Raw genomic sequence first — 15,224 nt, 5'->3', positions numbered from 1 at the left:
ACACAACTGTAAAGTGGAGTGTTTGGTGAACTTTATTTATGTTTTTTTTTATAACAAAAAGACACTGGATGTGCCCAAAGATGTAAAACCGATAGTATCACAAACTTTTTTTAGCTATTACAATGCAGGAAGGTAACCTACAATGCAATAGATGAGGCTACAAAAAATAGGCTAATACTAATCTGGCTGGGGCTGCAGGGCACAAGGCTGCAGAAAGGCTTCTCTATCTACTCCTATATAGTGTGTTTGGAAGCAATGTAGCTGGATACGGATGGAACCACACTAATAGGAGAAATCATGAAAAATTAGCAGCACTAATGCAAAAAAGGACAATGTATGAGGCAGTGACGCACGCTGAGCGGACTACAACTGGACGTGGCTGCAGAACACACTACAGCATGAGCAGCACTCACACGCAGAGACCTCGCAGACAGCCGTGAACAGTGCAGAGAACTATGCACTAGCGCTGCAAGGCAAAAGAAAGCTTCTCGCACAGCAGTTTATAAAGTAGCCTGGGTAAAGCACAATAAAGCAAATCGCTATCTCAAACTGTCCCTCAGAACAGCAGCGTCCTGTCCCTAACTGAATTCACAGCAGAGTGAACACAAAATGGCGGCGGCGGCTTTTATAGTGCGTCATGACATCATTTCATCAGCCAATCACAGCCATGCCATTAGTTAACATGCCTAACAGGATGTGCCCACACTTCTTAGGATCCTGATTGGCTGAATAAAATCAAACTAGCTCATTGCATTATGGGAACTTCCGATTCCGGTATTCGATATTCTAAAAGTATCGGAACTCAGTATCGGAACTCCGATACAGCGAATATCGGTTGATACCCGATATTTCAGTATCGGAATGCTCAATACTAGTTCCGAATCTTTAGGCAGTAAGCAAAAACCCATGGTCTATTGAAGAGAGCCGTGTGCATGACCTCTTCCTCTTTTGGGCTTATTCACACAGTATTTTACAAGGATTTAGAAAAGGATTTTACTGCAGATGCACATAAAAATGCTTCAAATACTCTTTGAATAAGCTTCATATTGGTTTTACTGTGAAATGTTCAAAATAACGTGAAAAAAACAGCACTGTGTCCACTTGTAAAGAGACAAGACACTGTGGAACCAGAACAGTGAGGAGATGTGGCAAAGGGGAGGAGTCTGATCAGGAGCCCGGGTACAGTATTGTCAGAGAAAAACAGCGCGTGTGCAAGTTCTGAGGTGATTCTGGCACCAAGGAGAGAGAAGGGAGGAGCGACAGCAGCGACCGGAGCTCCTGTCAGGAAGAAAAGTGCCGCATATCCGCCCAGATGTCAATGGTCAAGCCCTGAAGACCCGAGCAATGCCAGTCAAGGTTCCTCACCCAGGTGACGTAGGTTGACAGGTCGGGAGCAGGCTGCAGGGCATGGTTCTCAGATGTGTGCGCCAGAGACACGTGGTACCGGGCACAGATAAAGGGAAAGACAGTAGTCAAACGGGGACCAGCAGACGCCAGAGCGACATCGCGAAAGTGGATAGAGAGTGATGGGGGAAACCTTGCCCAGTATACTTAATGACAATCTAGTTCCCCTTCCCTCCAGTAGATCATTTTAAACTACCAGCCCCTGAATTCTAGTGTATTCTGATAATTTATTCTGTGATGTGATTTACTGCCAAACATTATAAGGAAATTGTTACCATATAATATGTGTTTTATAATTAATATTACTTGTTAAATAAAATAAATATACTGTTGTTCTGCCTGTGTCTCCGCTGTTGCATTCTGATACCTGCTTATACACTAAAGGAACTTTACTCATTAAAATCAGTCGGAAACTTGTTCAAAGAGTATTTGACATGGTTTTTGATGTGGATTTAGGAACAGAATCTATTTCTAAATTCTCGTAAAAAAAAACTCAATGTGAACATAGCATTAGAGGGCTGATTTTTGGAGGTAAGAGTTCTGGAATTTGAATTTGTACTTATCAGACATTTATTTTATATACTTTCGATAAGCCCCAAATGTCACGGAAGGTAATACAACTTTAATTTTTAGCGCAGCCCCTGGATTCGTTCAGTATGACAATGTGGCCATGGGCCAAAAAAAGTTGTGCACCCATGCTCTAGAGCTCGGTGCAGAAAATGGAACATGTAGCAGCAATTTTGAATGTTAGAGAAGTAGCATATGAGATTGTATAACAGAAGCAGAAATGTCGTCACACACCAGAGACAGAGCAATGTCCCAATTTCAAGGTGAATAATATATCTCGCTGATTTTTGTGTTTTGTGAGAGCTTGCTACATCTGCCTGTAATAACCGACTTTATAAACCAGTTACTCTATCTACATCTAACAATGTTCTTTTCTTAGTTTGCAGATTATCGCTTTTTTACTACTTACTAGTAAAGCAAATACTTTTTTTGTTTTTAGGGAGTTTTTGAATGTGACATGGAATGTTTCAAAAAATATGGAAAAATATGGGGGTAAGTAAACGATATAACGGAGAATTTGTCTCTTCATGCGGAGAAACTGGTATGAAAGAATTTCTGAAAAGAGAGCATGGCTTAGAGGAAAAGTGTGACCTAGAACAGCTCAACAGATTTTGTAATAATTTATGCCAGAATCTGAGTGAATTATAGCAAAACTGTACCGTGGCTCATGACTGGAGTACATTTCTGACCCTGGTGCGCAGGCAGGCTGAAAAGATGCACTAAATTCATTAAAAGTCTTGTATGTATCTGGGTAAATAAAGTCCACGTTTTTTACTTATTTCCATTGGACTGCTGTTTCCATCATGCTGCGTGTATGTGTATATATATATATATATATATATATATATATATATATATACACATACACGCACCATGATATATATATATACACAGTTGAAACCAGAATTTTACATACAGTATAGACCAAAAGTTTGGACACACCTTCTCATTTAAAGATTTTTCTGTATTTTCATTACTATGAAAATTGTACATTCACACTGAAGGCATCAAAACTATGAATTAACACATGTGGAATTATATACTTAACAAAAAAGTGTGAAACAACTGAAAATATGTCTTATATTCTAGGTTCTTCAAAGTAGCCACCTTTTGCTTTGATGATTGCTTTGCACACTCTTGGCATTCTCTTGATGAGTTTCAAGAGGTAGTCACCGGAAATGGTCTTCCAACAATCTTGAAGGAGTTCCCAGAGATACTTAGCACTTGTTGGCCCCTTTGCCTTCACTCTGCGGTCCAGCTCACCCCAAACCATCTCGATTGGGTTCAGGTCTGGTGACTGTGGAGGCCAGGTCATCTGGCGTAGCACCCCATCACTCTCCCTCTTGGTCAAATAGCCCTTACACAGCCTGGAGGTGTGTTTGAGGTCATTGTACTGTTGAAAAATAAATGATGGTCCAACTAAACGCAAACTGGATGGAATAGCATGCCGCTGCAAGTTGCTGTGGTAGCCATGCTGGTTCAGTATGCCTTCAATTTTGAATAAATCCCCAACAGTGTCACCAGCAAAGCACCCCCACACCATCACACCTCCTCCTCCATGCTTCACGGTGGGAACCAAGCATGTAGAGTCCATCCGTTCACCTTTTCTGCGTCGCACAAAGACACGGTGGTTGGAACCAAAGATCTCAAATTTGGACTCATTAGACCAAAGCACAGATTTCCACTGGTCTAATGTACATTTCTTGTGTTCTTTAGCCCAAACAAGTCTCTTCTGCTTGTTGCATGTCCTTAGCAGTGGTTTCCTAGCAGCTATTTTACCATGAATGCCTGCTGCACAAAGTCTCCTCTTAACAGTTGTTGAGGAGATGTGTCTGCTGCTAGAACTCTGTGTGGCATTGACCTGGTCTCTAATCTGAGCTGCTGTTAACCTGCGATTTCTGAGGCTGGTGACTCGGATAAACTTATCCTCAGAAGCAGAGGTGACTGTTGGTCTTCCTTTCCTGGGGCGGTCCTCGTGTCAGCCAGTTTCTTTGTAGCGCTTGATGGTTTTTGCAACTGCACTTGGGGACACATTCAAAGTTTGCCCAATTTTTCGCACTGACTGACCTTCATTTCTTAAAGTAATGATGGCCATTTTACTTAGCTGCTTTTTTCTTGCCATAATACAAATTCTAACAGTCTATTCAGTAGGACTATCAGCTGTGTATCCACCTGACTTCTGCACAACACAACTGATGGTCCCAACCCCATTTATAAGGCAAGAAATCCCACTTATTAAACCTGACAGGGCACACCTGTGAAGTGAAAACCATTTCCGGTGACTACCTCTTGAAGCTCATCAAGAGAATGCCAAGAGTGTGCAAAGCAGTCATCAAAGCAAAAGGTGGCTACTTTGAAGAACCTAGAATATAAGACATATTTTCAGTTGTTTCACACTTTTTTGTTAAGTATATAATTCCACATGAGTTAATTCATAGTTTTGATGCCTTCAGTGTGAATGTACAATTTTCAAAGTCATGAAAATACAGAAAAATCTTTAAATGAAAAGGTGTGTCCAAACTTTTGGTCTGTACTGTATATTTTTTATTTGATAGCATGTCAGCCTGTTTTTCTATAATTTTCTATAGCTTTGAAAATTATCCAGAGCTATTTGTTTCCATCTGTTGACTTTCGAGAAATTATCAGTATACAAGATTGTATAACAGCACTTTACAGCAACGATATTTTGCATCAGCATTTGCAAATGAAAACATGATAGATGCTCAACATCCTCAGATGATATGATGGATCTGGATACAAAAAAATACTATGTTAATATGCCTTGTTCACATCTGAATTGTGACTTCTATTTATAATGGAAACATTGATGCAATGCCAGGGATCCATCATATGACAACAGCATCTGATGAACTCCAATAATGTATAATGAGGTCTGTCAGTTTCCATCATTTCATGTCTGTTAATGTCTATTAAAATTATGTCAACCGACAGACTAGAGATGAGTGAATTTGTTCGGCGAATGATCGCCAGTTTCAAATTCGGCACGAATACGGCACATTCGGATTCGTGTTCTTTTGCGCAAAAATTGGCAAAAGTCGGCCCCGAACACAAACATCCCTGGTTTCCCATGCTGTCATCTGCGTGACAGCGTGGGAATCAGGGGCTGTGACCGGCGGTAAGTAGGCTACCATCGGTCACAGCGATGCGAGGATCATGCAGTCAGCTGTCAGCATGATCCCGCAGCTATGACAGTCACCAGCGGTAAAAAGCTTATCACGGGTGACAGGCGCCGGCTGATGAGTCTACTAACCCCGTCATCCAACGCCTCCTGTTACTGTACACAAGCGCCGCTGAAGTAATCTCTCATCAGGGAGCTTGCGCGGTGATAGTGAAAAGTAAAATAAAAGTTAAATAAATATTTAAATAAAAATAATAAAACACATTATACTCACCTACCACTTACCTACACCTTGTCCTCGATGTTCTCATCTCCTATAAAAAAAAAAAAAACACCATATACTCACCTTACACCTAGTCCCCAAAGCCAATGGTCACCTGCAATAAAGGTAAAATAATAAACCAACCTCATCCTCACCTGTCCGCCACAGTCGATATACCGAGTGTCCCATGACGATCTCAGTGATAGCACGGCCACATCGGGAGATGTGACTGTGCTTTCTGGCAGCCGGCGATACACTGACAGCTATGCCTCCCGCAGTGTATCGCGAGAAGATGCCGGCACTAAGATCACTGGAGTTCAAACAGCTGATGATCAGCTGTGTGAACTCGAATGACCACAGCCGACAACTTCTCGTGAAACACTGCGGGAGCGAGCGCGCTCCTGTCAGTGTATCGCCGGCTGCCTGATAGGATGGTCACATCTCCAGATGTGGCCGTGCTATCACTGATATCGTCTTGGGACACTCGGTATATTGACTGTGGCGGACAGGTGAGGATGAGGTTGGTTTATTATTTTACCTTAATTGCAAGTGACCATGGGCTTCGGGGACTAGGTGTAAGTTGAGTATATTGTGGGAGGATGAGTACATTGGGGTCAAGTGCAGGTAAATGGTAGGTGAGTATAATGTGTTTTATTATTTTTATTGAAATATTTATTTATTTTTAATTTTTTTTACTTTCACTTTCATCGCGCATGCGTGCTGATGAGAGATTACTTGTCCCATCATTGGCGCTTGTGTACAGTGACAGGAGGCGCCGGATGATGGCGGTAGTAGCCCCATCAGCCTGCGCCTGTCACCTGCAGTAAGCTTTTTACCGCGGGTAACTGTCACAGCAGCAGGGATTATGCTGACAGCATGACCCCACAGCGCTGTTACCGGCGGTAATAATATTACAGCCGATAACAGGCCCTGATTCCCGTGCTGTCAACCCAAACATCAAAACATTCGCTCATCTCTACGACAGACCTCATGCTGCTAAAACCTATTTTCCAATTAAGGCGCCGTTCTTTTTCATATCATTTGTTAACTAGTGTTGAGCGAGCATGCTCAACACTGCTCGGTACTCGCCCGAGCATCTCACTACTCGGGATGTTCGGCGAGCACCGAGCATTTCCGGGTTACTCAGGAGGGATCTCGGGTCACCGCCCTGCACGTTTGGCGCTCTTTACAGAGCCAATGAACATGCAGGGATTGCCAGCCAGTCACTTTAATGCCTCAGCCATGTTGTTTGTGGGCATTACAGTGATTGGATGGCCGCACAGCATCACCTCGAGTAATTAAAACCGGGCGCCGCCATCTTGGACACAGTCGCTTCAGATCAGCCAGTGTAGGGTCAGTGCTGCTGAGCTAGAGAGAGATTTATACTCCGAAATAGTTAGTGTAGGGTCTCTAAAGCCTGCCAGATCAAACAAACAGTCCTTCTCAGGACTAATATCCATCCCAGATATCAGGCAGGCAGGCTGTATAGGAGACGCAGTGGTTATACCAGAAAATGCTGCATTACAGTCCTGTGTGCTCCTGTTGGTCAAATTGCTAGACTTATCACCCCGGTCTCAGGGGCCAGGAAAATTTTTTTTTTTCATCTAAATCCTGTTTTTTTTTCCTTAGTCAGACTGTCCAAATACGCGTCTTATTAACCCTTTGGTATCCCCCCCCCCCAAAAAAAAATTTTTTAGTGTGTCTGTGACTGTTCAGACACCAATATACCTGTTTAAAAAAGTCTTGGGTAGGCCAGAAAAATAGAACTGTGGTTTTGCAGTTCCATGGGTCAAATCTCTCGTATTATCCTTTTTTGGCATTTTTTGCCGTAAAAAAAAACTGTAATAGTGTCACCCTGACTGGTCAGACACCAATATATCTGTTTAAAAGAGTCTGGTGTAGGCCAGAAAAATATAACTGTGGTTTTGCAGTTCCACGGGTCAAATCTCTGTATTATCCTGTTTTTGGCATTTTTTGCCGTAAAAAAAACTGTAATAGTGTCTCTCTGACTGGTCAGACACCAATATATCTGTTTAAAAGAGTCTGGTGTAGGCCAGAAAAATATAACTGTGGTTTTGCAGTTCCACGGGTCAAATCTCTGTATTATCCTGTTTTTGGCATTTTTTGCCGTAAAAAAAACTGTAATAGTTTCTCCCTGACTGGTCAGACACCAATATATCTGTTTAAAAGAGTCTGGTGTAGGCCAGAAAAATATAACTGTGGTTTTGCAGTTCCACGGTTCAAATCTCTGTATTATCCTGTTTTTGGCATTTTTTGCCGTAAAAAAAACTGTAAATAGTGTCTCCCTGATTGGTCAGACACCAATATATCTGTTTAAAAGAGTCTGGTGTAGGCCAGAAAAATACATCTGTGGTTTTGCAGTTCCACCGTTCAAATCTCTGTATTATCCAGCTTTTGGCCTGTTTTACGTAAAAAAAAAAATTGTGTCTCCCTGTCTGTTCAGTCAAAAATATATCTGTTTAAAAGATTATGGTGCAGGCCAGAAAAATATAACTGTGGTTTTGCAGTTCCACGGGTCAAATCTCTGTATTATCCTGTTTTTGGCATTTTTTGCCGTAAAAAAAAACTGTAATAGTGTCTCCCTGACTGGTCAGACACCAATATATCTGTTTAAAAGAGTCTGGTGAAGGCCAGAAAAATATAACTGTGGTTTTGCAGTTCCACGGTTCAAATCTCTGTATTATCCACTTTTGGGCCTTTTTCACATAAAAAAAACAGTTTGAGTGTGTCGCTGACTGTTCAGCCCCAAATATATCTATTAAAAAAAGTCTGGTATATGCCAGTAAATTAGAACTGTGGTTTTGCAGTTCCACGGTTCAAATCTCTGTATTATCCAGCTTTTGGCCTGTTTTACGTGAAAAAAAAAAATTGTGTCTCCCTGTCTGTTCAGTCACAAATATATCTGTTTAAAAGATTCTGGTGTAGGCCAGACAAATAGAACTGTGGTTTTCCTCTTCCACCGTTCCAATCTCCTTTTTATTACCCTTTTTCCATTGATAGTGCGAGTGTAAGCTATTTTACTTCATTTACAATGGGCAAGGCGCGTGGCAAGGGACGTGGAACTGGACGTTCTGGTGATGGTGTGTGTAGAGCACGGGGTCGTGGCCAAGGTGAAAATGTGCCACAACCAACAGCCACATATTCTCGCTCCCACTTCTTGACCGAATTACTACTACAACACCAGTATTGCGAACTGATCAGTGTGAACAGGTTATTAATTGGATAGCAGATAATTCTTCCAGTTACCTGGGCACCACCACCTCCGGTCTGTCTTCCACACGGTCAAGTTTTAGTAGCCGTACTCCTCCTCACCCTGATGCTCCTTCCTCCCAACATGCCGAGTGTCGTCAGACAGCAACTGATCCCACACTTGGACACTCTGAAGAGCTGTTCATTGGTCCATTTCCATATTTGTGCCCCTCGCCTGCTCCGCTGGAAGTGGTGGAAGAGGAGATCCCATGTAGCGATGCCCAAATATTTGAACAGCCACGGCCACAGGAAGTCGACGCTGGCAATTTGTCACAAGAGGTGGACGATGACGAGACACAATTGCTACGAACTGAGGAGGAGGATCGTGGTGTGGAAGAGGAGGAGGTGATGGATGATCTAGTAACTGACCCAACGTGGCAGGAGGACACGCAGAGCGAGGCCAGCAGCACACAGGGGGAGGGAGGCAGAGTACCCCAACAGGCAGGAAGAAGCAGTGTGGTGGCCGCAGACAGAAGGCAGGCAACCTTTCCCCGTAACACCAACACGAGGGACGTTGCCAGTACAACCGGTAGGTCTTCCTACTTTTTTAAAGACTCTGCTGATAACCCCAAAAAGGCCATTTGTACCACCTGCCATGCCAGCATCAGCAGGGGTGACCACCACCAGCATGATCAGGCACATGGCAGCAAAGCACCCGACTTTGTGGTGCATACCCCAGGGTCCACGACCAGTGTCAGCAGGTGTCACCATTGCTTCTTCCGCTGTTGTGCGTGTAATAGAACCCCCTGTTGTGCGTGCAAGGCAATCCCCTGTCCATATTGCATGCAAAGATGCCCCCTCCTCTCAGTCTTCACTTGTTATGGCAGTTTCTCAAGAAACAGCATCAACGTCCACATCCACGTCCCACCGCAGCGTTCAATTGTCCATATCCCAGAGCTTTGAACGAAAGCGCAAATTCGCAGCCAACGCCCCACAGGCCACAGTCCTAAATGCGCACATTTCACGACTGCTTGCGTTGGAAATGCTGCCTTTTAGGCTGGTGGAGACGGAATCCTTCCGCCACCTTATGGCGGTGGCTATCCCTCAGTACTCGGTCCCCAGCCGACACTATTTTGCCCGGTGTGCTATCCCCGCACTACACAAGCACGTGTCCCAAAACATCTGCCGTGCCCTCAGCAACGCAGTTACTGGGAGAGTACACCTGACAACGGACACGTGGACAAGCGCTTGTGGCCAGGGACGGTACATCTCCCTGACGGCACACTGGGTAAACATAGTGGAAGCCGGGACCCAGTCGGACCTTGGGACGGAACACATCCTCCCCACACCGAGGATTGCGGGCCCTATGTCAGTCAGAGTTGCCCCCACAGTGTACAGCTCCTGCGCATCATCATCCTCCTCTTCCTCATGTTCAGCCACCATCTCAGATATCACCACATCAGTTACAAGCTGGAAGCACTGCAGTACTGCCTCAGCCAAGCGGCAACAGGCTGTGCTGAAACTCATAAGCTTAGGTGAGAAACCTCACACTGCTTGTGAGTTGTGGACAGCTGTGAAGAGCAGGCAGATCTGTGGCTGAGACTGCTGAACCTACATCCAGGCATGGTCGTGTGTGACAATGGCCGTAACCTGGTGGCGGCTCTGAGGCGAGGCGAGATCACACACGTACCATGCCTGGCTCATGTGCTTAACCTCGTGGTTCAGCGGTTTCTAAAATCGTACCCTGAGTTGCCAGATCTGCTCGTCAAAGTACGCCACCTGTGTGCTCATTTTCGCAAGTCGGCTACAGCTTCCGCCGCCCTTGCTGTGTTGCAGCAGCGTTTGCAGCTTCCAGCACACCGACTGGTGTGTGATGTCCCAACACGTTGGAACTCTACCCTCCACATGTTGCAAAGGAATTGTGAGCAGAAGAGAGCAGTTGTGGAGTACCAACTGCAACAAGTCCGTCGATATTCAGGTCAGACTCCACACATAAGACCTCAGGAGTGGACCTGGATGTCTGACATATGTACCATCCTGACAAACTTGGAGGAGTCCACCAAGATGGTGAGTGGCGATGACGCCATCATTCGCATCAGCATCCCACTTGTCTGTCTTTTGCAACGTTCTCTGCAGAGAATTAAAGAGGAGGCATTGCAGCCAGAGTATGATGAGATGGATCAAGAAGCCGTAGCGGGCGATTACACACAGCCCAGCCTCATCTCATCACAATGTGCATTGGGGGACAATGAGGGAGAGGAGGAGGAGGAGGAAGAACAGGAGCTGGTATCTTGCGCTGTAGACGGTAGTACCTGTACAACTGTCATACCGTCGGTTCAGCGTGGGTGGCCTGAGGACAGGTGGGAGGAGGAGGAGGAGAGCATGGTCAGTCGTCATCTTGGTGAGGACATGGAAGTCTTGCCCGTTACCAGTCTGGCACGCATGGCTGACTTTATGTTACGCTGCCTTAACCATGACCCTCGCGTAGTAAAAATGTTGGGTGACAGTCATTACTGGCTGGTGACACTTTTAGACCCTCACTACAAGGAGAACTTTCACTCTCTTATTCCTGAGGTGGAGAGGTCTACAAAAATGGAACAGTACCAGAAGGCCCTTGCTGCAGAACAGTTAAAAAAATTCCCATCTGAACACGCTAGCGGCGGAGGTCACAGTTAGTTGCCCAACCAAGACATACAGGCGAGAGAGACGCAACTCCAATCCAGCAGAGGCAGGGGAACACGTTCTGGGTCAGTTTTCTGAGACCCGCCCAGCTTACAGGCCCTGAGGCGTGGGGTACTCTCACAAGGAGTGGAAAGTTTCAAAAGATGGTGAGGGAGTACCTTGCCGACCGTACCAGCGTCCTCCGTGATTCCTCTGTGCCTTTTAATTATTGGGTATCCAAGCTGGACACTTGGAATGAACTCTCTCTGTACGCCTTGGAGGTCCTGGCCTGCCCTGCCGCTAGCGTGTTATCGGAGCTTGTTTTTAGTGCCGCTGGGGGAATTATAACAGATAAGCGCACTCGCCTGTCAACTGACAATGCTGACAAGCTGACCCTTATCAAAATGAACAAGGGCTGGATTGGGCCAGACTTCTCATCACCACCAAATGACAGCAGAGTAACATAAAGTCAAATCCACTGTGTTATTTCGGGAGGTGTATTCACATGCACCGCTTCACACCCACACATGGGTATACGCTTCCTCATTTCGGCTGTATTTTGCTCTTCTCCTTATCCTCAGCCTCCACCACCACTATACCACCAGGGTGACCTTGGTCCTTGTTGCCAGCATTGCAAGTTCCTCCATCCTAATTTTTGGCAGCTTTTGCTTGGAAGGCATAGGCAAAGACTATGGGAGACCCACTCCCCATTAATGGGAATAATGTTTTTAAGATGCTGTACTGCATGGCTCTTCTAAGGGGCATTTAAACCATCTTGTTAAGCTACTGCAACCTCCACATCTCTTCCAAGGGGCATTGAAACAATCTTGTTAAGCTACTGCGACCTCCACCACTTTTCCAAGGGGCATTGATATTGTCTTTTTATTCCACTGCGATCTCCACCATTCTTCCAACGGACATTGCATTTCTTCCTAATTTTAGTCAGCTTTTGCTTTTCAATGCATAGGCGAACACTAAGGGAGACCCACTCCCCAATAATGTGTAGAAGGTTTTTAGTATGCTGTAATCCACGTCTGTTTCAAGGGGCATTTCAGTTCCTCATAATTTTTGGAAAGCCTTCCATTCACTGCTTAGGCCAACAGTGCACAGGAGACCCAGTTTCTATAAATGGAAAAAACAGTTTAGTTAAGGCCCTCTGACCTCCATGTCACTTCCAAGGGGAATTGGAGTGCCTCAAAATTTTTGGTAGGCATTGCACTCACTGCATGCCCTTTAACTGTGTAGCCGTATTGGTCCTTTTGGTACCGAAACATATCCTACAAGACATGTGTGGTTGACTGGCCTGATATTGATGTGAATGGTCCCTGTTCCTCCTGCTCCTTCTCCTTTGCCACCACCTCATCCATCATTCATCACCTGAAGCTTTGTTTTAACGGGAGTCATAGAACTGGGATAGTAGCAGGAAAACATCCAGCAATCCTCGGAGGAGGTAGGATATGCGCCAAAACGCTGACCACCTCAGGCCTGGCCGCTACTACATACATGCACTTGCATTCCAAGAAAACAAAGCAGATGCTAACTTCTATCATGATCATCATGCTCCTCATCTTGGCACTCTCAAATCCCCTGATGGAGAAGCCAGGGCCCACCTGAGGAGTGTGGTTCTCTGGTGGGCTCGTCCAATGCTGTCCTAAAGCAGGCCGGGCTAAGAAAATTGTGTGGGGGGATGTTCCAAGGAGAAATGGGGGCGGCTGGGGACCGTTTATGTACACCCGGCCGCCCCTAGGCGGCTGGGGATCGAGTATGGACACCCGGCCGCCGGGCGGCTGGGGACTGAGTATAGATACCTCGCTGCTGAAGCAGCCATAAGGTAGTGGCCAGCTTCGGCCTCCTCCAAACTAAAAGGCCCCATTTCAAGTGCAAGCTAGCAGTATGGTATTGCAGCCTGGGGGTGGGTGGGTGTTTGGTTGCACACTTACGCTTGCATTCCAAGAAAACAAAGCAGATGCTAACTTCTATCATCATCATCATGCTCCTCACCTTGGCACTCTCAACTCCCCTGATGGAGAAGCCAGGGCCCACCGGAGGAGTCTGGTTCTCTGGTGGGCTCATCAAATGCTGCCCTAAAGCAGGCCGGGCTAAGAAAAGTGTGTGAGGGATGTTCCAAGGAGAAATGGTGGCGGCTGGGGACCATTTATGGACACCCGGCCGCCCCCCAGGCGGCTGGAGAGCGTGTATGGACACCCGGCTGCGGGGCGGCTGGGGACCAAGTATGGACACCCGGCCGCCCCCTGGCGGCTGGGGACCGAGCGTGGACACCCGGCCGCCAGGCGGCTGGGGACTGAGTATGGATACCTCGCTGCCGAAGCAACCATGAGGTAGTGGCCAGCTTCGGCCTCCTCCAAACTAAAAGGCCCCATTTCAAGTGCAAGCAAGCTAGCAGTATGGTATTGCAGCCTGGGGGTGGGTGGGTGGCAGGCTGCATACTTGCGCTTGCATTGCAAGGAATGGGGGAGGTACAATTGAACACTGCCCTGGGACAAGGACTTGCACTGGGATAGTTGCAAGTCTGCATCTTCTGATGTGGAAAGGATCACTTCTGATGGACACACTTATAGGCAGTGACCTGGGTGTCAGAGATGCTTCCAGGGGTCTTCCCCATGCTGTTCTCATGTCTTTTCAGCACTGTATGCATGTGTCGCACAGCACATGGCCAGATAAGATTGTAAAATATTAAAATGACATTTCCCGGTGAATGCATTTGTGACGGTTGAAAGCAACACAAAAGTGCAAAAACGCATAAAAAATTCTACTTGTGAACATAGCCCAAGGTGTGGAGGAGTATTTTTGTTTTTGGTTATTTATTTTACCTTATACACAAGTCTTTACCCTGGAAAGGAAGTTCCTTAACATATTTCACAGGAAAACCGTTTCAGTTTAGTTTTTGAACGTTTTATTGTGAGCCCGTAAAAGTGGCTTAATACCTCTGACCACGTTGTTGACAGCAGTGACCTGGGGGTCAGAAATGCTTACTGGGGCGATGCCCATGCTGTCCCCATGTCTTTTGAGCACTGTCACTATCGTTTTGGGCACTTTTTAGGCTTTCTACAGACTGCCGGGGGTGCCGCCGCAAAAATGCTCGGGTCTCCCATAGACTAACATTGGGCTCGTTGCTCGGGTCGAGCACCCGAGTATCACGACGAGCACGGCCCGAGCTTCGAGCTCCCGAGCATTTTAGTGCTCGCTCAACACTAATGTTAACATATTGGGTTATAGGTTAAACTTCAACCTTAAAAATTCGGACACTGGAGGCAGTGCTCTTTTTGATATAGTTTCATAATTTTTAAGGTTGAAGTAAAACCTCTAACCCAATATGTTAACATATGATATGAAAAAGAACAGTGCCTTAATTAGAAAATAATGGATAGAAACCTAGAACAATACAACCAAAGCAAACTTAGGTAGCTTTAAGATTCTATACTTTTTAAGGGACTTATCAAGGTGAAGTAAATTTGTGTTTTCTTCTTTATAAAAGAGGTTTTCCAGGTAATGAAAATTTCTTAAGACTCAGTCTGGTTAAAAAAATATAATCATTACTCACCTTCATCGATGCCCAGCAGGTACCACTCCGGAGCTCACCCAGACGCCCTCTAGTTGTATCCTCAACACACTGAAAATGGCCAGAAAGTCCACTCAGCCAGTCACGAGTGAAGTCAGGTCACCGCAGCAGCCAGTTATTTTCTAGTTTGTGTTACACGCTTGCCGCTAGGTTTAGATAGGGCGAGACGGGTTTCATGAATTCGTTGGAATCCTGGGGGAACCGTTACCCAGGGCGACCATAGGCTGCAGCTTCTCTCAGGCACACGATAGATTCAATTGCTGACTAGAAACATCTGACGAGTCTTCATAAACAGTTGAACAGTGACGTTTAATCAAGTACGGCCAGTACCATTTAACTCTTTGAAGCAACAGGCTTCACCACAGTACAGTCTATTAAAGCAGGCACAGTAACGTCAGTCT

General features: G+C 45.6%; 1 protein-coding gene across 5 annotated transcripts in view; it reads left to right on the top strand.

Moving 5' to 3' along the window:
* The window catches only part of LOC141156663 (cytochrome P450 3A24-like), a 90,989-nt gene that overhangs the window by 27,600 nt on the left and 48,165 nt on the right, over positions 1-15,224 (top strand). For 2 of the 5 annotated variants that reach the window (XM_073642887.1, XM_073642904.1), the window contains one exon: positions 2,411-2,463. The exons of the other annotated variants lie outside the window; for them this stretch is intronic. In XM_073642887.1, coding sequence (XP_073498988.1) covers positions 2,411-2,463 — 53 coding nt within the window. The remainder of the gene's footprint in view (positions 1-2,410; positions 2,464-15,224) is intronic. 5 annotated transcript variants of the gene reach the window in all.

This window comes from Phyllobates terribilis, unplaced genomic scaffold (genome assembly GCF_046119375.1).
Source record: "Phyllobates terribilis strain yellow unplaced genomic scaffold, ASM4611937v1 Scaffold_1__5_contigs__length_1240528914, whole genome shotgun sequence".
NCBI lineage: Eukaryota > Metazoa > Chordata > Amphibia > Anura > Dendrobatidae > Phyllobates > Phyllobates terribilis.
This window is presented reverse-complemented; position numbering and strand designations above follow the sequence as displayed.